Source organism: Talpa occidentalis, unplaced genomic scaffold, assembly GCF_014898055.3.
Source record: "Talpa occidentalis isolate TD23 unplaced genomic scaffold, MPIMG_talOcc4v2.1 talOcc4.5, whole genome shotgun sequence".
In the NCBI taxonomy this organism is placed as follows: Eukaryota; Metazoa; Chordata; class Mammalia; order Eulipotyphla; family Talpidae; genus Talpa; species Talpa occidentalis.
Window position 1 is genome coordinate 127,523,796 of NW_023604861.1, and position 25,129 is coordinate 127,548,924.

Here is a 25,129-nt window from a genome sequence, read left to right on the forward strand (position 1 = left end):
CATTAAGTTGTGTCTGCTCTCTGCTCTTTTTCCTTTATCTGTTGGTTCTGTGGCCATGCCATGCTATTTCAATGACTATGATTTCAAGTTATCTTAAAAGACAATTCCCCCCCTCTGTTATTTTACATAGTTGATATCGATATTTGAGGATTTTAGTTGTGTTCCTATACATTTCCAATTAAGATTCTAGACTTCCTTAAAAGAGCCCACTAGAGTTTGGATTGGGAACGTGTTTGAATTCCTGAATTCATTTGTAAAGAATTGATACCTTTGTAAAAAGTTGTCCCAGAGCCAAGGTCTCTCACATAACATACTTTGCATGTTTTTCTTGTGGAATTTGATGCTTTCTTTGTGACCTAATGTATTTTTCATTTTTGGTAAATGTTCTTTGTGTGTTTGGAAAAATATTTTCTATTAGATGCAGGAAAAAAACATGTATATGAGATGGAAAATATTATAGTGTGAATTTATTGATTGTTCAGATATTCATTTTTCCTTTTTTTGCCCCATATTAAGATTCTTCCTTACTTTTTAATTAAAATTCTTTTTGCTGTAGTTCACTTTCTTCTGATATATATACATAAACTTTTTATGTTGTAATAGTTTAAATTTTTTTCTTGCTTTATTCTTTGTTCCACTGGTTATTTATATTGCTTACTTTTTCAAATAGTTGGACGTTATCTTTTTGTAATTCTAATTTCATACTGTTTTTTGAAGCATATGCTCTATATTTGATTTCAGTCACTTGATGTTTTTTTCTGACTTATTTTTGTCACCCTGCTTATGGCTAGTTTTGTTAAGTATTCCAGGCACATTTGGAAAGAATGTGGATTCTGCAAATAGGGGTACAGTGCTATTGTGTCCACAAGGTCATGTTTGTGCATCTTATGTTATCTTTATTTTTTTTTAAAGATTTATTTATTTATTTATACAAGCAGTGGGTACAGTCAGAAGCACGGGAGGGTGAGAGAATTCACCAGAGCCAGAGCTGGGAATAGAACAGGCAGACAGACGAAATACATTGCTGAGGGGAGCAGCGGGCACGGCAGGAGAGGTCTGCGCGCCATGTGGGACCCTTGCCGGGCCACCGGGGATCGAACTGGCACTGCAGAGGCTGCGGGCAGCTTCGCAGCCTAGAGCTCAACTGCTGCGCCACCTGGGGAGGCCCATCTTATGTTGTCTTTAAAGTAATTCTGATTTTTGGGCCTCCCTGGTGGCGCAAGGGGTTAAGCACTGCGCTATGAATCAATCCCCAACCTGTGCAGCATGAGTTCAATCCCCGGCTGGGCAGGGAGCAACCCACATGGCAAAGCAGACCTCTCCTGTCTCGCTAGCTGCTCCCCTCAGCAGAGTATTTTGGTCAGTCTGCCTGTTCTGTTCCCCACTCTGTCTCTAGTGAATCCTCTCACCCCCTGCATCGCTGGCCTATACCCCAGCTCTTGTGTGCATAAACAAATAAATCTTTAAAAAAAAAAAAAGTAATTCAGATTTTTTTTTTGGGTATTTGCTCTAAACTTCTATTTATAATTTATTTTTTCCTTAAAAAAAATTATATTTCCTCTAACCATTTATTCTTCAATGTGCCCTTGTAACGTTCCATCTTCCTTCTGTCCCTATGTTGTCTAAAATTTTAGTTCTGATTTTTTATGTTTTTTTATAAGTATTTTTTCTTTTGGAATTTTTTTCAGTAATAATAAATTTCACTAAGGTGGCTGATTGATTATCTTTTTATTTTAAACATTATCATTCTGTATTTATTTCTTTTCTTTTTGAGTGCTTCCTCCAAGAATGTTTTTTCAGTCTGGGACTTTATGTGACAAAATTTCTGCTGAGAGATTACATGCCTGAGAATATTTTTATTATGCTTTCATTAAAATAAAAAATTGGCTGGATATAAAAATTCTAGCTTCAATAGTTTAAGAATATTACTTGTTGTCTTGCATCTACTGTTATAGTCTTGAACTAGATAGTGGTCTGATTTCTTTTGTAGGTATTTTAATTTTTCTCTTTTGGAGTTTATAGAATTTTTTGGTCTTTGTTCATACATTTTATTGTATTTTAGGAATGAGAATTTCCTTTACTTTTGTTTGGCAGTCTTGGCTCTTCCAGTCTATAATTCTTCTTTTTTTGATTATTGTAAATTTATTTTCATTATTTCTTCTCTCTTTCATTTCTTCTGGAACTCATTTAGATCTTGGCTCCTAGAAGAATTTTGTCCCTAAGCTGATAATTAAACAGTTTTTAGCACCTTTGATGGCATGCTGGTCATATTTACTGACAGTTACTTGAGTAAACAAGACTTGGTGCTTCTTGTAGCAGATTTCTGTTCACTATTTTGGTGCCCATGTGCTAAGTGATCTGCTTGTCAAAGGATAAGGTTTGAAGTTGCTTGATACAAAGTTCAGTTTGCTTTACAATTTACATACACCTTTTAACTAGAGCATGCTCCAGTACTCTCACTTAGGGTGAGTGTTGTAGTTTTCAACTTGATAATGCAAGTTAAGGGAATGTACTAACAATGACAACAAAACCCCAGGGCAGAGCTATACCTTCTTAATCAATGATGCATTTATAAGAAACTTAAATATATGTATAGAAACGCTAGGAGAATCTTCAGGTGCACAACCAAAAAATAAGCTAGCAGTTTAAATTCTTGAGCTGGAGGTGGTTTTTGTGTTAAAATTTTGAAAGCATTTTCAATTGAAAATTTAATTTTAATTTTTTACTTTTTACCGTTCTAATTCATTTTCCAAATTTGTTAGATGGGAAAATTTTGAGGAAGTGGTATTTACCCAAGGCTATCATATAATTAGTTAGAAACAGCAGCTAGCTGGAAATGAAAGGGTCTTTCTTTTATTATTCAATATCTTTAGTTGAGGAACTCTTTGTGTCAGACATTTAAAATAAAGCGGTATCCAAGGCTCTTGGCCTCAACTCTTTAGTGAAATATTATATTTTTATTTTAAAATTAGGAGTAAGTATTTTAACAATACGGAAATGCATCAGAAAAATTAAAGAACCTTCCCCTGCTTCCCAAATTCTTCCAGTTCATTCTTTGTAGAGGTAACCACTGTTAAAGCTGGTGTAGTTCTCCCTAGACCACTGTGCATTATGTGTGGGTTGTTTATATACTTTTTTAACAAATGGAATCATACCCTGAATACTACTTAAGTGTGTTGATTTTTCTGCTTAACTGTGTATTATGTATATTCTTTTTTATTTGTTTTTGATGGCTTTCTAATATTTATTGTATCTACTATTTTGTTGTATCATTATGCCCTCACTCATTTAACTAATCCCAGTTGGCATACAGTTAAGTTGTCTCATGTATTTGATATTATAAATAATGTGGTAGAAAATGACTTCCCCCTTTTTAGGTGAACTGGAATTACTAGTGAAAGGTAGAGTGTTTTAATTTTTTATACATTTTGCCAAATTGTCCTTTAAACAGCCAGTGTATGCATCCCACTCACCAACACTCTCAGCACCTTTTATTTTTTATATACCTTTCATTTGGTTGATTGAAGAAGTTAGGCCTTAACTTCTCAAAGGACAGAGACTCTTGTCAAGTATCCTTAGTATCTGTCATATTTATTTAATATGTTTTGTTTGTGTAGGGAATGAATTTGTGAAGATAGTTAAGTTTAGATGTTGTATTAATCCTACCAAGTCAAACATATCCTTACTTGAAACTGTATCCACTGTTAGGCTTAGTTGTAATATTTGTTACTTATACTACCTTATCTGATTCTTCTAAAAGTCTTATCAGGTAAAATAGCAATTTTTGAATGACAGTGATAATTGCTGCAATATAAAAATGGTTCTGTTCAACTTTTAAATCAGTGGCATTTCAGTACCCATGATGTCTCTTTTTCATTTTAAGTAATGTCATAGTTTCAGATTAAAAAAGAAATCTTCCAGGAAGACCTATTCATGTAAAATTTTAATAGACAACTTTTCTCTTTTTACAATTCCTCAGCTCTCTTTATATTTTTTCCTCTCTATATTCTTTCATGATGACTTTACAAATGTTGAACTAATAAATGTTTGCTCTTGGGATATTTGAGAAAAGTTTAGAACATATTGGTGCCTGAAGTTTTAGGACTTTGTAGTAGTCCTGGCTCTAATTAAATAAATAGTGTGAGTTTTGTTTTCTGTAGTCATAGTAACTGCTGCCTCTGTGCATTCTTCTTACAAATTGAAAGAAAAAGAAAAAAGACATTGACTACACTTCTAAGCTTTCATGGAAACAAGCGTACTTATTTTTAAAAAGGTAGAAAAAAGACTCTTTTAAAGAAAATTGGAAAACACTGATTGTGCCTACATACTTTCTGATTTAACCTGGGCAATAATGTTTGTATTCTCTTTCTTTGCCTCTTGGAATCATTTATTAATCAGGCAGCGCCTTAAAATTTTATTTTATTTTCATCCATGGTTCATTTTCTTCTATTTTCAAGAAATCAGGTCATCTTTTCTTTAAAAAAAGGAAAAAAGAAAGAAAATCCTTTGGCATTCATAACCTCTTTGGACTATTGTGTTATTTCTTTCTTAATTTTGACACTTTTTAAATATGAGTAGCTCTGGAGTCAACTACAGTGTTTTTTCACTGCTCACTCAGTTCCTCACCTAGTGATTTCTACTCTGCATTTTGCAGAAATTGCCTTATCATAGATTACAGTGACCACCTAATTACCAGTCCACAGGTGTGTCATCTTTCCTTCCTTTTAGTCTTGTTGGAGCCAAGTTCCACTTTCCATGTTTCAGTGAGACATTATATTCTTATCTATATGATGTCTCTTTTGCTCATACCTTTAATGTAAGCATTTTTCAAGGTTTTGACTTCTACCCTCTTGCTTTTTCATTTTGCATATTACCTGTGATTCCTTCCTATGTCTTTTCATATCCTCCCTTTTTATTTTTATTTTTGTTTATTCATGCATACAAGAACTGGGATGTAAGCCAGGGGTGCGGGGGTTGGGGGATGTTGAGGTCTGTGGCAGACTAGTGCTCTTATTTATTTTAATTGATGAGTTTGTTTTTAAGAGACTCTAAGAGGGCCTCCCCGGTGGCGCAGCGGTTGAGCGCTGGGTTGCGAAGCTGCCCGCAGCCTCTGCGGCGCTGGTTCGATCCCCGGCTGCTCCCAGGCCACCGGAGGAGGGTCCCGCATGGTGCGCAGACCTCTCCTGCCGCCCGCTGCTCCCCTCAGCAGTGTCCTTCGGTCCTTCTGCCTGCTCTGCTCCCCGCTCTGGCTCTGGTGAATTCTCTCACCCTCCCGCGCTTCTGGCTGTGCCCAGTGCTTGTATAAATAAATAAATAAATAAATCTTAAAAAAAAAAAAAGAGACTCTAAGACCTGAGGAGAAAATGACTTTTTGCAAGTCGGGAAAATTAACTAGTTTGGAAGGCTTGACATTATTACCATTAATTATACTTTTAATGGAATTAATCTCATCCTTGAAACATGTTTCTCTGACCATTTGATATGCTCCATTGTGATGTTACAGGATATCTTTAGTCCTGTAGAAAACTGAGTCACTTTTTAAAGTCCACACCATTATGTCTCTCTCATCTATACTAGCCGTTAACATTTTTGGTTTTTTTGCTTTTAGAGTATTGTGTACTTCTATTATAGTACTTACCATAATTTGGATGTGTCATTATTCTGTCAATCCAATAGATTGTGCCTCATGTACACAGTAGGTCCTTGATAAATATTTCTTAAATAAAATTGTTCCCTAACTGAGGTGATGGTGCACGGGTGCATTGGTGAAGGAAAGAAACTCTATGGGGTCTACAGCTGAGGGGGTGGGGAGAAGCAAATATTGTTTGAAAATGAACAACGATGTAAAAAATAAAAAAATAAGTAAAAAAAAATTGTTCCCTTTGCTGAGATGTCTTTTATACTCATGAGTTGTAATTTAATCACCAAGACACAGATTGCCAAATGACTATGGGTACATTGCATAATCTCTCTTAAATATCTTTGTCCTGAAACTGGCAACGCCTTCTTTCAAAGGGTTAGGTTATAATTACTAGTAAAATGCTTTGAAGATGAAAAAAATTGAGGTTGAGCATTATGAACATCCTATTAAGAACTGTTAGTATCAGGTTTGTAGGTAAAACCTTTCCCAAAGCTTGAAGTTAATTAAATGGTGCTGAAGTAATTATTTTTTATGTATTTACATGTTGGTTGTTACTTTACTTAAATCCCTAGATTTCTTTAGAGGAATGGAGTTTTTTAATGCTATTTATTCTGAGATGTCTTTCAGAGAACCAAGTCAAGATTGAAACCCTCTCAAAAGTGAAATACAACGGTATAATGTAGCATTAGGGTGATGTGCCTCTTCTTAGACTATATTAAAATGCCAGAGGTTTTCAAACATTTGTGTGCTAAGAATCATTTGAAGGCCCTTGTTAAACATATTCCACATCCAGAGATTCTAGTTCGGCAGGTTATTAATGAGAAGTCTAGGTGATCTCTGATTTAAATAGTATGTGAACAAGGCATTGAGGTACATTTCTGTATGGAACTGAAAAAAGCCAGTAGAATATAAGAGAATGACATAAATAAACACAAAATCATTTGAATTTGATATTCAAAGAGTTATATGGTAGCTCCAATTAAGAAGTAACTAGACTTTAAATATTCTGTTATTTTTATCTTTAATTCAGTGTTTAGTACTTATTACCCAAACTATGTTTGTAAAAAACTTCAGTACCTCTATCAAAAAAGTTTGACCAAATAAGATTGTAAAATAATATATGCACTAGATTCCATATTTCAAGAACTATACTGCACATAGAAAGACTAGCAACAAAACAAGACGACTTCATAGAAATCTGAATAATTGTATTATTTAGATAAAACTAGAGCCTACAATAAGGTTTTAAATGTATGTGCCTGTATCACCATGACTAAATCAACTCATGGAAGGAGGTTATATTGAAAATTTAGTAAGATGGAATAAACTTGTTAGTGTGTAAAGCAAAAAAAAAAAAAAAAAAAAAAAAAAATTATACTGCATATTAACATTAAAATTCTTAGACATCCTACTGCAAAAAATCTTAGACTTCATTGTTTCCTAGATTTACTTCACCATGAGTCTTCCTTTGTTTCCCCCAATAATTCCTATAACAATTTGTTCGAGAAACTTGGAGAAATTTTGTTTTTTCTTTGCTTGGTATTGTATGGAATTAAAAAGAACTAGGGTATTTTTGGGGCCTCCCCTGGTGGCGCAGCGGTTGAGCACCGGGCTTCGAAGCTGCCCGTAGCCTCTGCAGCGCCAGTTCGATCCCCGGCTGCAGGGCGAGGGTCCCACATGGCCCGCAGACCTCTCCTGCCACACCCGCTGCTCCCTGCAGCAGTGTATTTTGTCGGTCTACCTGTTCTGTTCCCCGCCCTGGCTCTAGTGAATTCTCTCACTCTCCCGCGCTTCTGACTGTACCCAGTGCTTGTATTAAAAAAAAAAAAAAAGTAAATCTTTAAAAAAAAAAGAAATAGGGTATTTTTGTAATTAAAAACTTAAAATCTTGTTAGACTCTCAAGACTTAAACATGACACTTTAAATATGCATATGTGTAATTTAAATTGAATTAAATCCCAAAATGTATAGTACAGTTGTGACTAATAGAGGGAAAGGTCAACTTAGGTTAAATTCTTCAGGTAAGATTTCATGCAAGAGATGGGGTTTAAAGAGTGAGGGTGGGATTTGCTTAAGAGTAATGCTGGCCTGGATTATCTAAATTTTTAAAGTAGTTTACAGGTATCACTTTATGTATTTACAAAAATGCCTTAGCTTAGAATGTATGACATTGCTTCTTCAGGGACTACTTGTTGAATGTGTTACATAATAATGCTTTTCAAACCTTCATGTACACTTCTCAAACCCTAATATGCACAAAATCACTGGAGGATCTTGTCAAAAGTCACAAACAGTTTATGATTGAACGAGGTCTGGAGTAGAGCACATTTGGAGTGACAAATGTAGCAGGTAATCAAATCTCTGATGAATAGTAGAGTTAGATGACTGAGTTAGTATATAGCAAACTATATATTAGGAATGGAAGACATAAGTCCTGGCTTTATTTATTCTAATTTTGTCAACCATTTGGTAGCCTTTTGAGCTATCTCAGTATGTGCTCTGTTGCAGGCTGGGGTTGGAGAAGGCAAGGATTTGGGGAAGTGAAATAGTATGGTTTTTCATATTATTCATTCAGGCTCTCCTTGGTGGCCCAGGGGTTAAGCCTCATCGCTATCAAGCTCTCTCCAGCCACTGCGGCATGAGTTCTATCCCCAACCGGGCAGCTAACCCACATGGCACAGCAGACCTCTCCTGTCTCGCCACGCTGTTCCCTTCAGCAGTGTATTTCAGTAGATCGGCCTCTTTTGTGCCCCACTCTGTCTCTGGTGAATCCTCTTACCCTCTCCCGCCCCACCACCAACTGTTCTTGTATATATAAATAAGTAAAAATAAATCTTAAAAATAGACTATTCATTAAGCTCAGTAAATGTATTTATTGATGAAGTACTATTATATGAATGAATTGCATCTTTACATTCTTAAATTTTATTCATTTGTCAGTTCTTTAAATGTCTAAGTTTTGAGTACCTTTCCACACCTCCATATTTGCACATGCATCACTCACCCTCAGTCAGAACTCTCCAACCTTGTCCAATCCTCTCCCTTCCCCTGTCCTCTCTGCTTTCCTCCTATTCCCTCTGGTAACCACTATCTTTTTACTTTTGCTGTGCTTTGCTGGTTTGTGTGTTTTTTTTGTTATTTATATTTTACAAATAAGTGAAACTAGTCAGTATCTTTCACTTTATGACTTACTTCACTTTGCATCTTAAATGTTTTTTTCTCTGCTAAGCGTAGTTTTGAAGTAGCTTACCAGATTTTTGTGGGAACTTTAATAAGTGGTGGTGTATGTTACACAAACAGCATGTTTATTATCCTTAATTATAGATACTCTTTTGAATTTCTAATTGTTTGAATTTCTAATTTTTTTCCCTTTGTGCCTTTTAGTACCACTGTGGTATTACGGCTCTAAAACTAGCTCATAGTAGATTGTATTAAAACACAAAATGAGAAATTGGCCTTTCATGCAAAATTTTAGGAAGTGAACGTTAATTAGTTCTATAGGTTGTACTTGGGTACCTTCACATATGTTGTATTTCTTATGTTTGCTAGTGACTACATTTTCACCAATTACTTGTATAATGTAGTTGTTTTGCTTTAGGAAAATAGGATCTAGAATTATGATTTTTATATTTTTCTCATAAGAAATTTATAGCATGAAAGGAAATACCACTTGGATATTTATAAGGTAGCATATTAAAAATGATCATGTACTTTTGAAATACTGATCTATACATGAAAAGGTTAATTTTCCCTTCACAGTCTCCCCCCTTTCCTCTGTTATCCAAGGTAAAGGTTGCTCCTGTGCAGAGACAGTGACTTTGCTGTAGTCTGAGGACATGCAGCTGGGAGGGAATGATGGAAGCGTGATAAATGGAGGTCTCTGGTTGAGAGACTGGTTACATAAGCAAATTAATTGAAAGCACACATAGGTTGAAGATGTGGAAGCCAGGTTTCTCACTGAGAAGGCTTATAAACATAAAAGGGGGAAGTCCAGAAAGGAAAACTTTGATATGGAATTAGAATTGGAGTCATCAGTGTGCAAACGTTTTTTATTTATGCAGATAAATAAGTCTTTGTGTGTATATATGTGTGTGTGTACACACATATTTCCTAAGTGCTTTCTCAGGAGAGGGCTAATAACAGTGAAACCACAGTAACAATGAGCACACCCAGTACCCAGTTCTTGCTTTCCAAATACTCTCTGTTACTAAAATGAACCAGAATCCCTTGGAGAAATGGCTAATCTAGGACCAAGGAAGGAAAGTTCAAGATGAGTCTAGGAAATTATTTTGTGCCAGAAAGTAAGGAAATAATCAAAATCATGGGACATGTCAAAAGGATACAGGAATCATTTTTTTTAAAGATTTATTTATTTATACAAGCACTGGGTACAGTCAGAAGCGTGGGAGGGCGAGAGAATTCACCAGAGCCAGAGCGGGGAGAAGAACAGGCAGAAGGACCGAAGTACACTGCTGAGGGGAGCAGCGGGCTGCAGGAGAGGTCCGTGCGCCATGTGGGACCCTCGCTGGTGGCGGGGGATCGAACCGGCACTGCTGAGGCTGTGGGCAGCCTCGCAGCCCAGTGCTCAACCGCTGCGCCACCAGGGGAGGCCCTACAGGAATCATTTTGAAGCACCTTATGGCCAAATCTTGTATAATTTGAACAACAAAATAAATAAGGAAAATACTAGAATACATTGAGAATATAAGAAGAATCTATGAGTCTCTACTGATACAAATAAATGAGTCAATGAATTGGGCTAGGGACAGGGAGAGCAAGCTCTTAAAAGTAGAATGCCAACAGAAAATACGAAAGGGCTGATGGATTTAGAGAATCACTATCATAATGGTATAGGATAAAGTCTAGGGTGGTCATGAATGTTGAGGCTGCTGGGAAGAGGTTTAACTAGTAATAGAATATTGGTGATTAGAATAATTTCCTATAAAATTAATCAAATACAGAAGAAAAATTAATGACTTCATAAGATGGCAGATATCATCTTGACCAGGTAATCAAGGTTATATCTAATGATGGATAGGTATAGTGTAGTATATACAGTATCATCTCCATATGTTCTTTCCAAGAATGTCTGGCCTAAATCTGATTATGAAAAATATCAGAACCCAGATTGAGGGTCATCCAAGAGAATAAAGGAATGTACTCTTTACAGTCAAAGGACATGACGCTTAGGAAAGACTGAAGAACTGTTCTAGATTGAAAGAGATGGGAGATCTGCTAACTAAATATGGTGCGTGTTCCTGGTTTGGATAAATAATACAACAATGTTATGTTATCAGATACATTGTTGTAACCTTTTGTAAAATTTGGATATGTCTGTGACTTGACTATTATGTCAATGTTGATTTGCTGATTGGGAGGATTGATGCGAATATAGAAAGTGTATTAATTTTGACACAGAGATGCTGGGATATGTTTAGTAGAAAAATGATGCATTATATCACAAAATATATATACTGACATTTCCTGTAGGCTTTTTTAAGATAAAAACAAGCTAACATAATTTTCTGATTATGCATTTAATCTTTCTTTGTTGTTTCTATATTTACAGATTTTTACATTTTATATTTATTGTGTGATTCAATAAATATTTATTGGTTGGATAAATACTATACATATTTAAGAATTTTGTGTGTCAATAGAAATAATAAATTATTTTTAATTTTATCTTTCAGAAAGCTGAAGTGGATGGTAGTTTAAGTGACAGCCATGTGTCTCCTCCAGCCAAACGCACTTTGAAACAACCTGATTCTGTTTGCAAAGACAAATCAAAATCACGAAGTACTGGTCAGCGAGAGGAATGGAATATATCATCTGGGCAGGCCAGGTAAGAAGTTCTTTGGTTTCTTTTAACTCCTTGAAATTTAAAAAATACTTCAATTTTATATGTAGGTGAATTCTGAATACTGTTCCTCTTTGATAGAAAAAAGTCATTGGAGTTATCTAGATTTTTGTCAAGTTATACATGCACTAGTCCCTGAAGAGTCTGTAGCTATTACAATGTATATCAAAATAGGTACTACTTACTTTATTTTATTTTATTTTTTTTAGGTATTACTTTAAATATTTTATTTTGCATTGTCTGGGAATCACAGTCTGTTGATTTTTTTTTTTTTTCCTTCCCTTCCCATACTCATTAATCTGTAAGATGAAACAGATCCAGAATATGTTTTGAATGATCTGGGTGATAAGATGACGTTATTTTAAATGAGTGCAGTCATTTAATTACACTTCTAGACTGACCTACTTCTTGTAATCTGTATCCTGCATTTATTAAATGAGTGAATCAGACCTCTTTTTCTAGAAATAAAAACCAAGTAAGCATTGTTGTCTTCAGAGGAACAAAAAACTTACTGTGCTTTTTTCCAAATGGTGTTACCATTGTTCAGAAAAAAAACTTTTTTCAAGATTTCTTTATTTTTATACAAGAGCTGGGGTACAGGCCAGAGGCACGGGAGGGTGAGAGGATTCACCAGAGACAGAGCAGGGAGCAGAACAGGCAGATGACAGAAGTACACTGCTGAGGGGAGCAGTGGGAGTGACTGGGGAGGTCTGCTGCACCATGTGGGATTCTCGCCGACTGTCCGGGATCCAACCCCCACCGCTGAGGCTCTGGACAGCTTCACAGCGCGGTGCTCAACCCACTGCGTCACCGGGGAAGCCTATAGTTTGAGATTCTTATCTCAAACTTTAGGGTTTGTATCTTATTCTTGTGAATAATTTAAGTGTATAAATACCAACTGTTTGATTTTGCACGTAGACAAAATTCATTTGGAATTAAAACTTATGAATAAACTGATCAAACTGAGTTAAAGTTACTGCATCTAAAAGTAAAGTATAATTATGAAGTAATGAAATTGATTTTCTATGTGGTTTTTTTTATAGTTTTTTTTTTTTTTTTTATAGAGGCATGTTTTTTTATTTATTTATTTATTTATTATATTTGTTTGTTTTGTTTATACATGCACTGGGTACAGTCAGAAGCGCGGGAGGGTGAGAGAATTCACCAGAGCCAGAGCGGGGAGCAGAGCAGGCAGAAGGGCTGAAGTACACTGCTGAGGGGAGCAGCGGGTGGCAGGAGAGGTCTGCGCACCATGTGGGATCCTCCTCCGGTGGCCGGGGAGCAGCCGGGGATCGAACCGGCGCCGCAGAGGCCGCGGGCAGCTTCACAACCCAGCGCTCAACCGCTGCGCCACCGGGGAGGCCCTCTATGTGGTTTTGAGTAGATTTTGAGAGTGATTTTAGGGAATTCCGCATGTATAATCTCTTAAGTTATGGCCTGTTAATACTTCAGTTTTATTATTTATTTATTTAATAATTTATTTATTTATGCATACAAGAGCTGGGGTGTAGGCCAGAGGTGCCGGAGGGTGAGAGGACTCACCAGAGACAGAGTGGGGGGCAGAATGGGCAGATTGATTGAAACACACTGCTGAGGGGAGAAGCGGGCGAGACAGGAGAGGTCTGCCTCACCATGTGGGTCACCTCCCTGGTTGGGGATCGAACTCGTGCTGCAGTAGCTATGGATTGCTTCCTAGTGCTGATGCTTAGCTCCTTGTGCCACCAGGGAGGCCCCACTTTTAACACTTTATAGTCAAACTCATATGCCAGGAGAATTGTGTACATTTTATACAGAGAATACTTTCCAAGATATAGTATATTAGAACAAGATAGTTTTGTTGTTTTCTGGAGGAAACAGCCTGGAGTTTTTCTTTTTGACAATCTGAAGAAATAACTGTTTGAGTTATTGTTCACATCCTTTAGTTATCCTGACTGTATTTTAGCAGGCAGGGGTATTTATAACTAACATTTATAATGTTTAACATCTATAATTTGACATGAACAGTGCTGGAATACTGAAAAGTTACATTATTTTAGTTTGAAAGATTTGTGCAAAACATATAGTAAAAGAGACCATACATATTTGCTGTTCTTTAAGTGTGCCTTTGATTTTTTTAATAATTGTTGGATATTTTATAAATGTCTTAATAAGTTTATGTTGACGAGTCCTTTTATGCAACAATTTAGTTTTTGGTTTTGAACTAATATAAAAGTGTTCTGTGACTTTTTTTTGTTAAGTCCATGTTTTAATAGCCATATATGTGTCTTCTGAGTGACATATATTCTTTCTCTTCCCAAAAGGGAGAATTGTATGATGATTTGAGATATTAGCTAAGTTTTCTTAAGTCAGTTTAGAATGTACAATGAAATATTTAGAAGAAAGTATTAGATGGTATTGGCCTTCAAGTACTTCTTACAGTTTGTTGTCTGAATAAATTTGTTATTATTTGAATTTCATTTTGTCAATGAAAATCAATAGTAAATGTCTGTTGTCATAATTAGGGATTGGTTAACTTTATGGTGTGTGTTAAGCTTAAGCTTTTTCATTAGATTTTCACTTCAGAGTTGAAGACAAAGTAAGGTCATCTTATAATCTCTTATTAAAACTTTTCTTGACTAATGAAATTATTCTTAACTAGCTGGTATATTTTATTAATTGGTATGTTATCAATGTCAGAGTAAAAAGTGTTATCTGTACTCTCAAAAAAGTAATTTTATGTTACTGACATTTTAAAGATGAAAATATTCTAATAGTATTGCATTTCTTGTCTTTTGAAAAATTAATGTTTATATGTTTGCATATTAAATATAATTGTGTTCTAGGTTAACTTCTCAGCCTGGTGCTACATTACCAAATGGACATAGTAGTTTATGTAAGTATTCTGTTATGAAACTGTTTAATATTAAAATTCTTACAATGTTGTCAGACTAAGCATTAAAGTGGGGTGAAAATAGAGTGCGTGGTATGGTCAACACATAGTAGGAAAAAACTATTTCATTCATAGTAAAAACATGTAATTGTTAAGTGTTGAGAAATCAGTACAACTGAAATAAATTATTATGATTGTTTTTAAAAGTTACAGAAATTTAGGTTATTGGATATTAAAGCCACTTAAGAAGTTATATTAAACCATTTTAGTCTTTTAAAAGTAACTTTTTAAGGAACTCTTCTGCACTGTTGGTGGGAGTGCAAACTGGTCCAGCCACTATGGAGAGCTGTGTGGAGATTTCTGGACCTACTAAAAATAGAGCTTCCATATGATCCAGCAATTCCACTCCTAGGTATTTACCCAAAGGACACAGAAAAACATCAATTCCAAAGAGCACCTGCACCCCTATGTTTATAGCAGCACTGTTTACAATAGCTAAGCTTTGGAAACAACCCAAATGCCCAAAAATAGATGACTGGATCAAGAAGATGTGGTACATATATACCATGGAATATTACTCAGCATTCAAAAAAGATAAACACATGCAATTTGCAGCAACATGGATGGCGCTGGAAGGGATCATGCTCAGCGAAATAAGCCAAAAAGAAAAAGAAAAATACCGGATGGTCTCACTCATAGCAGGAATCTAGAAAACTTAAATAAGGGACCAGGAAAATGAATACAAGAAAGTGAAAATCAAAATCAACAAAAAACTATGAACCAGAGACACTTTTTGGGGGGTGGGGGGCGGGAGGGGAAGGATTGGGGTCAGAATGGGGCGTTTGCAATTGTATGGGGGAATATAAAAATAAAATTTATTATTTAAAAAAAAAAAGTAACTTTTTAGTTTCTTTTTTTTCTTACTTTGTACTTTGAAATGGAATTCTCTCTTTTCTTGTAGCCCTTCGAAGCCATCCCCTTCGAGGGGAAAAAAAGGGAGATGGAGATCTTTCTTGTATAAATGGTGACATGGAAGTCAGAAAAAGTTGTCGTTCCAGGAAAAACAGATTTGAAAGTGTGAACCAGAGTTTGTTATTTGATCAACTAGTAAATAGGTATGCAGTAAACTATTTCATTTGATTCTTTTTTTTTTTTTAAAGATGTATTTATTTATGCATGCAAGAGCTAGGGCACAGGGCAGAGATGTGGGGGGTGAGAGGATTCACCAGAGACAGAGTGAGGAACAGAACAGGCAGATTGACCAAAGTACACTGCTGAGGGGAGCAGCGGGCAAGTCAGGAGAGGTCTGCTGCGCCATGTGGGTTGCTTCCTGGCCGGCTGGGGACCTAACTCGTGCTGCAGAGGCTGTGGACTGCTTCATAGTGCGGTGCTTAACCCCTTGTGCCACCAAGGAGGCCCTCATTTGATTCTTAAGCCAGTTGTGCTTTAAAAAAAAATAACCCAAGCACTTACTCAGCTGTAAGTATCTTTATATAAAAACTTAAGTTGAATTAACAGTGGTTAGTATTGATTATCAATTTCTAATCAGTTTATTTGATTTAATACAGTTTACATGATGGCCAGATATTTCTCATCCTTTTTAAGCTCTTATGCATAGTTAGATAATACAAAAAGTAATTAAAAATTTTTCACTGTGCTCTTAATATTTGCTCATTTAACATTTGTGTTTTTAACAATTTTCAAGCAACCATGTGTTCCATTATTGATAAATAGTAAGTATAGTGTGCGTAGTTAAGAAAATTTTCAAAAGAAGTTTGAATTGAAGGTCTTTGCAGACAGGGTGTGTGGGATGTAGCTAGTGAGTGAGACTAAGTGAGTGCTCAGCATCTATAGCCACTGAAAATTTATCCTCAGCTAATAAATCATCCTGCTTAATCCTTGTAGTGGCTAGAAATATAATAGTATATAGTTCCTATTTAACAGAAGAAATATCCTATAGTAGTAATGTCAAATTTGGTATTAGTTATTATATGTTAAGCACTTAATTAGTATTTGGATACACAACTGCTATAGCACTGTGTTTAAAAGGTAAAATGGGCCAAGAAGTTAGCATGTATTTGTAGATGTCACTATTCTCTAATTTCTAACAGTAGTCTTTTTAGTTGATCTTATTTTGGCTTTATACTTACAGATCCTTTATTTTAGAGGAGTTCTTTCCACCTTCAAATAAAAAGATTGAATTAGTTTTTCCCCGCCCTTGTGCCTTGGAGCTGGTAGTTAATTGTTTGTAGTAGCATTATGGATTTAAATATTGGAGGCTTATTAAAAAAGTCTTCTGTTTTGTAAGTTTTTTTTAAAATAAATATATTAAGGCAGAAGATGTTCTGTTTCCATCTTTTTTTTTTTTTAACCCATTGTCAGAAATTATTTATTATGCCTTTACATGGAAGACACAGCGTATGGTCTCATTTTATGAACTCATTTTATTTTATGATCATAGTACTGCTGAAGCTGTGCTGCAGGAAATGGATAACATTAACATTAGACGGAATCGTCGGTCAGGAGAAGTAGAACGACTTCGAATGTGGACAGATACAGAGTTTGTAAGTATTTTAACAATCATTGCAAGTACTTTTCAATTTTGATGAAGGAATTCAAAGGGAAAATGAACAACACATGGATTTTCTTGTATTAGTAGAATTGTTCTGTCTTCATTTCCAGTGTACTTTGGGGATTATGATTATGTCACTTTTCTGATCTGAACTTCTAATTTTTCATTGGGCACTGAGTCAATTAAAAGCATCTTGACTTTAATGATGTGGTTTCAACTTGATCTTCTCATACCATTGCACAGATATAAAGTAGATACTCTCCTATCTCACTTTTTGTTAATACTTCTGGTACTTTTGTTTCATAGCAAATGCTGTCTCATCTTCCTCCCCCTACCACCATTAGCAGGTAGAGGGGCATCTCTTTGAATTCTAGGATTCTTTCTGTCTTTCTTTACGATGTTTAACTTGTTTTACTCTCTTTTTAGTCATTTGTGACTGATCTTGTTCTAGTGTATTGATGACAATGTAGTTTTTAGTTTTCAAATATTTTGTAAGATTTATTTTTTTCTCTTGCCCTTTATGTCTCTTGAATTCAGGGAATTCTGCACGAATATGTGCCTTGAAAATAGATGCTCAGTAAATTTTATTGAGTGGGTATGTCTCATTGGGTTAATCATATTTATAGTAGAGAATAAGTTGCATGTTAATACTTGACAGATTTCTCTTTTTAAAAGGAAAACATGGATATGTATTCAAGAGTGAAAAGACGAAGGAAGTCTTTGAGAAGAAATAGTTATGGGATACAGAATCATCATGAAGTTTCTACTGAGGGTGAAGAAGAAGGTTTGTAAAAACACTTTATAAAAAAGAATAACTGACTTATTTTGTAGAAAACAATATTCATTATTTGTAGGAAAGGCATTTACTTATATCTACCTAGGTTGACTTTTTAACCATATTGACTTCTGTTTTGTCATAAAAGTTTTGACACTTTTTAGTATCACCTATGCAGCAAGAATAAGAGATAAAATATAAATATTTAGTTCTGGGGGGGGACCAGTCTTTGTGACTTAAGGCAGTGATTTTTTTCTTTTCTTTTGTGTGGGGAAACCAGAATCTCAAGAGGAGGATGGAGATATAGAAGTTGAAGAGGCAGAAGGAGAAGAAAATGATAGACCATATAATTTGAGACAAAGAAAAACAGTGGATCGATACCAGGCACCTCCAATAGGTAGAAGACTCTACATAACTTCTTTACTTTCTGTAGTTGAGTAGCTTATTCTGCTCCGAGCCCTTTAAAAAAGTTCCTGTTAGTAAATTTAAAAAAATGAAATCTCTTATTGGTTCCAGACATCTTTCCTATAGTAGAATTCTATTCACACATACAACTGAAAGAAAGTACACAGCGGCAATATAGAATTCCACAGAGCACATACACTTTATTTATAGAACCTTAAATTTAATAATGAATACTGCTTATATTTTTCTATTACTTTATAGTTTACTGAGTACTCTAATTTACTGCAGTTCTTAAGGGCAAATATCTCTGTGTTCCAAGTGAGTTAAGTAATTTAGCCAAGGTCATAAAGGTGATACATGACTATAGCTTTACCAGTGACCTAGGTTTTTTGTTTTTTTTTTTTAAAGATTTATTTATTTATGCATACAAGAACTGGGGTATAAGCCAGAGGTGTGGGGGTCAAGAGGATTCACCAGAGAGAGCGGGGAGCAGAGCACACAGGTCTACTGAAATATGCTGCTGAGGGGAGCAGCAGGCGAGACAGGAGAGGTCTGCTGCGCCATGTGGATTAGCTCCCTGGCTGGTCAGGGATCGAACTCATGCTGCAGTGGCTGGCCATAGCTTGATAGTGCTATCTTTAACTCCTGTGCCACCAGGAAGGCCCAGGGTTGTTGTTTTTTATTTTTTGAGAAAGAGATACTTTAAATGTAATGCAATGACAAGTAACCAGTTCACAGGGCTGTTTTGTTGATTTTTTTCCTAGTCTTGGGAAATGTCTTCATTATTCGTCCTCTTTAATTTTTTTTAAATTAAGGTATAATTCACATTTCATGATATTGACAATTTTTGATGATTTTTAATATGTATAACTCGGATTTTTAGTATATTCACAAAGTTGTGCAGTAATTATCTAATATCAGAACATTTTAATATTTCTATACTTTATCCCCCAGCCCTTTGCAAGTAATAATGCACTTTTTACCTCAGTAGGTTTGCCTATATATGACCTTTTGTCTCTTTCACTTAGCATAAAGAACTAGATCTTTTTACTCAAACTTTTATGCTGTGAAACAGTGATTGATATCTGGAAGGGGGTATACTGTTATCTTACTAGAAATTTGCCCAACTGTGCAGACATCCCTCTACTCCAGTTAGGAGTCATTGTGATAGATGGCCCTGTTAATAATGGCAGAGGTGTGTCAAGAGAGCCAAAAGATTGTGAACCTTTTTACTAGTTTTATTTGCTTAAAAGAGCTTTATTAAGGTATTACTGAAATAAGTCCATTGCTGTTATACATGCTTAATGTGTACAATTTGGCAAGTTTGATATACTTTAGTTTACATACCTGTGAAACTCATCACAATCAGCTTAATAAACAAGTTCATCAAACCCCCAAATTTCATCCTGTTGTTTGTAATCTACTAATAACTTTGTTGTTCCTCTTTATTCCCATTTCTTAGGCAACCCTGATATAATCTGTTTTCTGTCACAACACATTGGTTTATATTTCCTCAAATTTTATATATGGTATATTCTTTTTTTGCTTGACTTCTTTCACTCAGCACAATTATTGTAAGACTTGTACATGTTGAATATAACAATAGTGTGTTCCTTTTGTCAAGTAGCATTATCAGCAATAAATTTGTATTAATGTAGCATAATTATTTTTACCATTTGCTTGTTTATAGGTTTTTGAATTGTTGACATTTCTAGCGTTTGCCTGTTATAAAGTTGTTATCAACTTTCCACGTGCAAGTCTTTGGATATATGTTTTCATTTTTCTTATAAATACGTAGGAGTGAAATGACTGAGTTTTATGATGACATATATATTTAACTTTCTAAGAAATTGTCAAACTGTTTTCATTTCCCAATGACTAGTGATGTTGAGTATCTTTTATGTACTGTTTTGCCAGTGTTAACTCTGGTGAATGTCTGTTCAGATCTCTTGCTTATTTTTTTTTTTAATTGTTGTTTTACTTCATCTTAGCAGCAACTTTTTTTTTTTTTTTTAAGATTTATTTATTTATACAAGCACTGGGTACAGTCAGAAGCGCAGGTGGGTGAGAGAATTCACCAGAGCCAGAGCAGAAAGTAGAACAGGCAGAGTGACGAAGTACACTGTTGAGGGGAGCAGCGGGCGGCAGGAGAGGTCTGCGCACCATGTGGGACCCTTGCCCGGCGGCCGGGGATCGAACTGGCACTGCAGAGACTGCGGGCAGCTTCACAGCCCAGCGTGCAACCGCCGCACCACTGGGGAGGCCCTATATTTTTTTTTTTAAGATTTATTTATTTATGCATACAAGACCTGGGGTACAGGCCAGAGGTGCAGGGGGTGAGAGGATTCACCAGAGACAGAGTGAGGAACAGAACAGGCAGATGACTGAAATACACTGTTTAGGGGAGCATCGGGCAAGTCAGGAGAGGTCTGCTTCGCCATGTGGATTGCTCCCTGGCCATCCGGGGATTGAACTAGTGCTGCAGTGGCTACTGATAGCTTCATAGTCTGCATCTTAACTCCTTGCGCCACCAGGGAGGCCACACTCTTACTTATTTTTAAAAATTAAGTATTTTATTTCCTTACTGAGTAATATTCTGGACATCAATACTTTATCAGGTGATTTGCAATTTTTTTTGGTAACTTGTTTTTTTCATTTAATAGTGTCTTTCGAAAGGAAAATTAGTAATTTTGATTTGCCAGTTTTTTTGAGTAGATTGTGCTTTTGGTATTGCATCTGAAAAATCTTCATTTAAACCCAAAGTTATAAATCTTTAATTTAACTTTATTTTACAATGTTTATTTGCAATCTAGTGTATTGCCACAAAATTTCAATTTTCACTGTGTTCTTCCAGAAAACCTTTGGAGCCTAAAAATATATGGCTTGCTTCCATTCAGAAAGTTAGCAGAAGTATTTTCTACTGCTTTAATGCATTAATTTGTCATTTTATTGTTATTTCTATGTTACATTTTCTTTTTTCTTTCAAGTACCAGCTCATCAAAAAAAGAGGGAAAGCACACTCTTTGATATTCACAGATCTCCAGCAAGAAGAAGCCATATCAGGTATGTTTTGTTGGTTTTGAAAGGAGGAGATATGTATGTCTGTCACTTAGATACAGCCTTTAGTACATTATGTAATGCTTTATAATTAGAATATAGGTATTCTGTTAATGATAATGTCAATGAGGGACTAAATAGGGTCTTTCCTTTTTCAATTAGTGGCTAATAGTTATTATCCTTTGTGTGACTATTACTGTCATAGTTCAGTGTGCCTGGAATACTTACTGTTTTGATAATTATGTTTTTTAAAGCTGTACGTCTCTGATTTCTCAGTGGAGTTGAGTATAAACTACTCGCATTGTTTTCCTTTGAATCACTGATTTGATTAGTTATTGCTACCTTTGCTCCCTAATGTCCTTTTGTGTGAAGATATAAAGGAGTCTTTGTTTTTGTGTTTGTTCCCCCTACTACCATCCCTCTATCTCTTTGATTCTCACTGCTCTCTTAACGTCAGCAACTTCACTTTGTTTATTAGTGTCTCCTAGTTTGTATAGGTATTTTGCATTGTCAGATCATTCTCTATGTAAATGTGGAATATTTATCTTTGTCATTTTTTTTTTTTTTTTAAGATTTATTTATTTATGCAAGCACTGGGTACAGTCAGAAGCGCGGGAGGGTGAGAGAATTCACCAGAGCCAGAGCAGGGAGCAGAGCAGGCAGAAGGACTGAAGTACACTGCTGAGGGGAGCAGCGGGCGGCAGGAGAGGTCTGCGCGCCATGTGGGACCCTCCTCCGGTGGCCAGGGAGCAGCCAGGGATCGAACCAGCGCTGCTGAGGCTGCGGGCAGCTTCGCAACCCAGCACCCAACCGGTGCGCCACTGGGAGGCCCTATCTTTGTCATTCTGAATTGCTTTACTACACATAATTTCCGTGAACTCATTCCATTTAGGTGTGATTGACAACATTTCTTCTTGTGGCTATGTAGTATGCCATTGTGTGGATATACTATGTCTTCTTGGTCCAGTTAGCTATAAGTGGGCACTTAAGTTGTTTCCATTTCCTTGCTGTCCTATTGTAAATAATGCTGCAATAAACATTGTAAAGTGTACAGGTTTTTAAAAAAAGATTTACTTTAATATATTTGTGCATATGAGAACTGGGGTGTAGGCCAGAGGTGTAGGGGGTAAGAGAATTCACCAGAGACAGAGTGGGGAGCAGAACAGGTGGATTTACTGAAATACACTGTGGTGGAGAGAAGGCCAGTGAGACAGGAGAGGTCTGCTGTGCCATGTGAGTTTGTTTCCTGGCTGGGGATCAAACTCTTGATGCAGTGGATAGCTTGATAGTGCTGAGACTTTAACCCTTGTGCCACCAGTGAGGCCCTGTAAAGCATACAGGTTTTTACACTGATGGTTTTATTTTCTTTGGCTGAGTGCTCAAGAGTATATTGGTGGATTGTATACTATTTCCATTAGTAACTTTTTAGGTAATTCCAGATCACTTTACAAAATAACATTCCCACCAGTAGTGTACTAGGGTTCCTCTTTCTCCTCATCTTCTCCAGTACTTGTTGTTGGGGTCTTTCTAATGTTTGCCATTCTTATGGGTGTGAGATGATATCTCATTGTGGTTTTGACCTGAATCTTCCTTATTCAAAGTGATGATGAATATTTTTCCATGTATCTGTTGGTCTCCTGAATGTCCTCTCTGGTGATAGTTCATATCTGCTGAGCATTTATTGATTGGTTGTTTTTCTCTGTAGGTGTGCCCTCTCTGGGCATTTCATAAAATGAGATCATATTTTATGTGTTCTGTAGTGACAGGCTTCTTTCAGTTCACATAATATTGTCTAAGCTTATATGTTGAAGCATATATTAGTACTTCATTCTTTTTTATGATTAAAAATTTTCCATTGCACGAATATGTCACATTTTGTTTATGCTTCATTGTGGACATTTTTGGGTTGTTTCCAGCTTTTTACTTTTATGAATAATAATGCTGTAAAAATTCATGCATGTACAAGTTTTATTTCTCTTGAGTATACCTAAGGGTTGAATTACTAGGTTATGTAACTATGTTTAATCATGTAGGAATAGCCTCACCATTTTCCAGAGGGAGTGCACCATTTTAAAATCCCACCAGCAGTGTAGATTTGTTCCAGTTTCTCACTCAACATTTATTGTCTAAATTGTGGATTCTAGCCATCCTGTTGAGTATAACATGTTATCTCATTATGGTTTTGGTTTGCATTTCCCTGAAGACTAATGATACTGAGCTTCTTTTCATGTGCTTCCTGGCCATTTTTCTATCTTCCTTTGATAAATAGCTCTTCATGTCCTGTGGTCATTTAAAACTTTTTTATTAAGCTTGTTTTGTTATCATTGAGTTGTAAGAGCTCTTTATATGTTATAGATTTGAATTCCTTATCAGATATTATTATTCCTTATCAGATAATAATATTTGTGGGTTGTTCTGTCACTTTTTCTCTTTTTTCTTTTGTTGTTTGTGATATTGATATTCTATCTAAGAATCCATTGTGAAATCTGAGGCCATAAAAATTATTCCTATTTTTTTTTCCTAAGAATTTTAACTCTGATTTAGATCTCAGATTCATTTTGTGTTAATTTTTAAGGAAAATGTCATCTCTTCTTTTTTAAAAATCTTTTTGGGAAATTGCCCACAACTACCAGCTTTTTGTGATATTATTATTACACATATTACATCTATAAATTTTACAAATAACAATACAGTCTTAAAATTATTTATATAAATTTATATATTTCAATTTAAAAAATAGAATAAAGACAAGCAAGCATGCATTTATAGTTGTTGTAATGTTAACCTTTTTAAAAAATCATTTCTGAGTCTCTTTGTTTTTGTGCATTCGAGTTACTGTCTGGTGTTATTTCTTTATCCCAGTACACTTTTGCTTCTTTGAACTATCTCATTTGTGCTGCTATTGGCAGATTTATTACATTTCTGTATGTTAGAGGACACACAAACACACACATAGTAGGATGCTTGGAAACAAGTGTTTCCTGTTGGAGAGAAAGAATTGGAAGAGAAGGTAAATATCAGAACTGCAAAGATTGAGTGGATAATTGTTGCAGCAATCTTCTTGAAGTATTGGGAAGCATTAAAAATGAACTGTTACAGGTAGAAATGAAATTATTTATAGTAATGAGAAGCAATAGTAGATGGGTTAAGGATCTTAAGGAGAGTAGGGGAAAATTTGGGTTGCTGTTGAATTTACTGGCATTGGAGTAGAGTAGGGATACCTGTGCTGTGGAACATCATTGAAGGCCATTTTGGGTTTGAAGTAAGTTCCAACTTACATGATTACTATGTTTTCTAGTTATGTTAGAGATGTTATCAGTTATATTAATAATGTAGCATTCATTCTTTAAGTATTACTTTTTGAGGATAAATTTAGTCTGATACATTATTTAATCATTCCATGGTAGTTCTGATTATAAACTAATTTTTCCTCTCAAAAGTTCTTTATGAGAAATACAATCGGGGTATCAGTGTCTTAAATGGGAAGTAAAAGCTTTTGTCTCCCTGTAAACCAGTTTATTATTTGCTTTCATGTCTGGACTGTTTCTCATTTTTTGGGGAAAGAAAAAACCAGAGAAGAAAAAGATAAACTTTTTTTCTAATAAGATTTTAATGTTATTTATTAATTAATGCTAGGTATTGTCTAAATTTGGGTGCAAATTAAATTTGTTGCTTGACTGCCTTCCTAAACTACCCTATTAAAGGAATTGTAAGGTCTCTATCCTCTCTTTTTTTTCTTTTTCTCTGTAGAACTTACCACCTTTATACTTCATTAAATGTTAACTGTAAGAGTACAAGGATCTTAACAAATATTTGCTGAATGAATGAATTTTTATTAAGCTAATTATAGATGTAATACTACAGTGTGTTCTTTTTTTTTTATATGACTTAATTTTATTTTTATATTCCCCATACAATTGCAACCCCCCCATTCTGACCCCAATCCCTCC

General features: G+C 35.4%; 1 protein-coding gene across 2 annotated transcripts in view; it reads left to right on the top strand.

Annotated features, from left to right (window-relative positions):
• ATAD2B (ATPase family AAA domain containing 2B) overlaps positions 1 to 25,129 on the top strand; it is a 119,068-nt gene that overhangs the window by 6,053 nt on the left and 87,886 nt on the right. Inside the window, exons 1-8 of one of the 2 annotated variants that reach the window (XM_054701325.1) lie at positions 10,761 to 10,889; positions 11,335 to 11,486; positions 14,324 to 14,373; positions 15,332 to 15,485; positions 16,832 to 16,934; positions 17,618 to 17,726; positions 17,998 to 18,114; positions 21,110 to 21,185. In XM_054701325.1, coding sequence (XP_054557300.1) covers positions 10,887 to 10,889; positions 11,335 to 11,486; positions 14,324 to 14,373; positions 15,332 to 15,485; positions 16,832 to 16,934; positions 17,618 to 17,726; positions 17,998 to 18,114; positions 21,110 to 21,185 — 764 coding nt within the window. In that variant the 5' untranslated portion in view covers positions 10,761 to 10,886. Of the gene's footprint in view, positions 1 to 10,760; positions 10,890 to 11,334; positions 11,487 to 14,323; positions 14,374 to 15,331; positions 15,486 to 16,831; positions 16,935 to 17,617; positions 17,727 to 17,997; positions 18,115 to 21,109; positions 21,186 to 25,129 lie in introns of those variants that run through there. The other variant, XM_037528444.2, reaches the window with a different exon arrangement.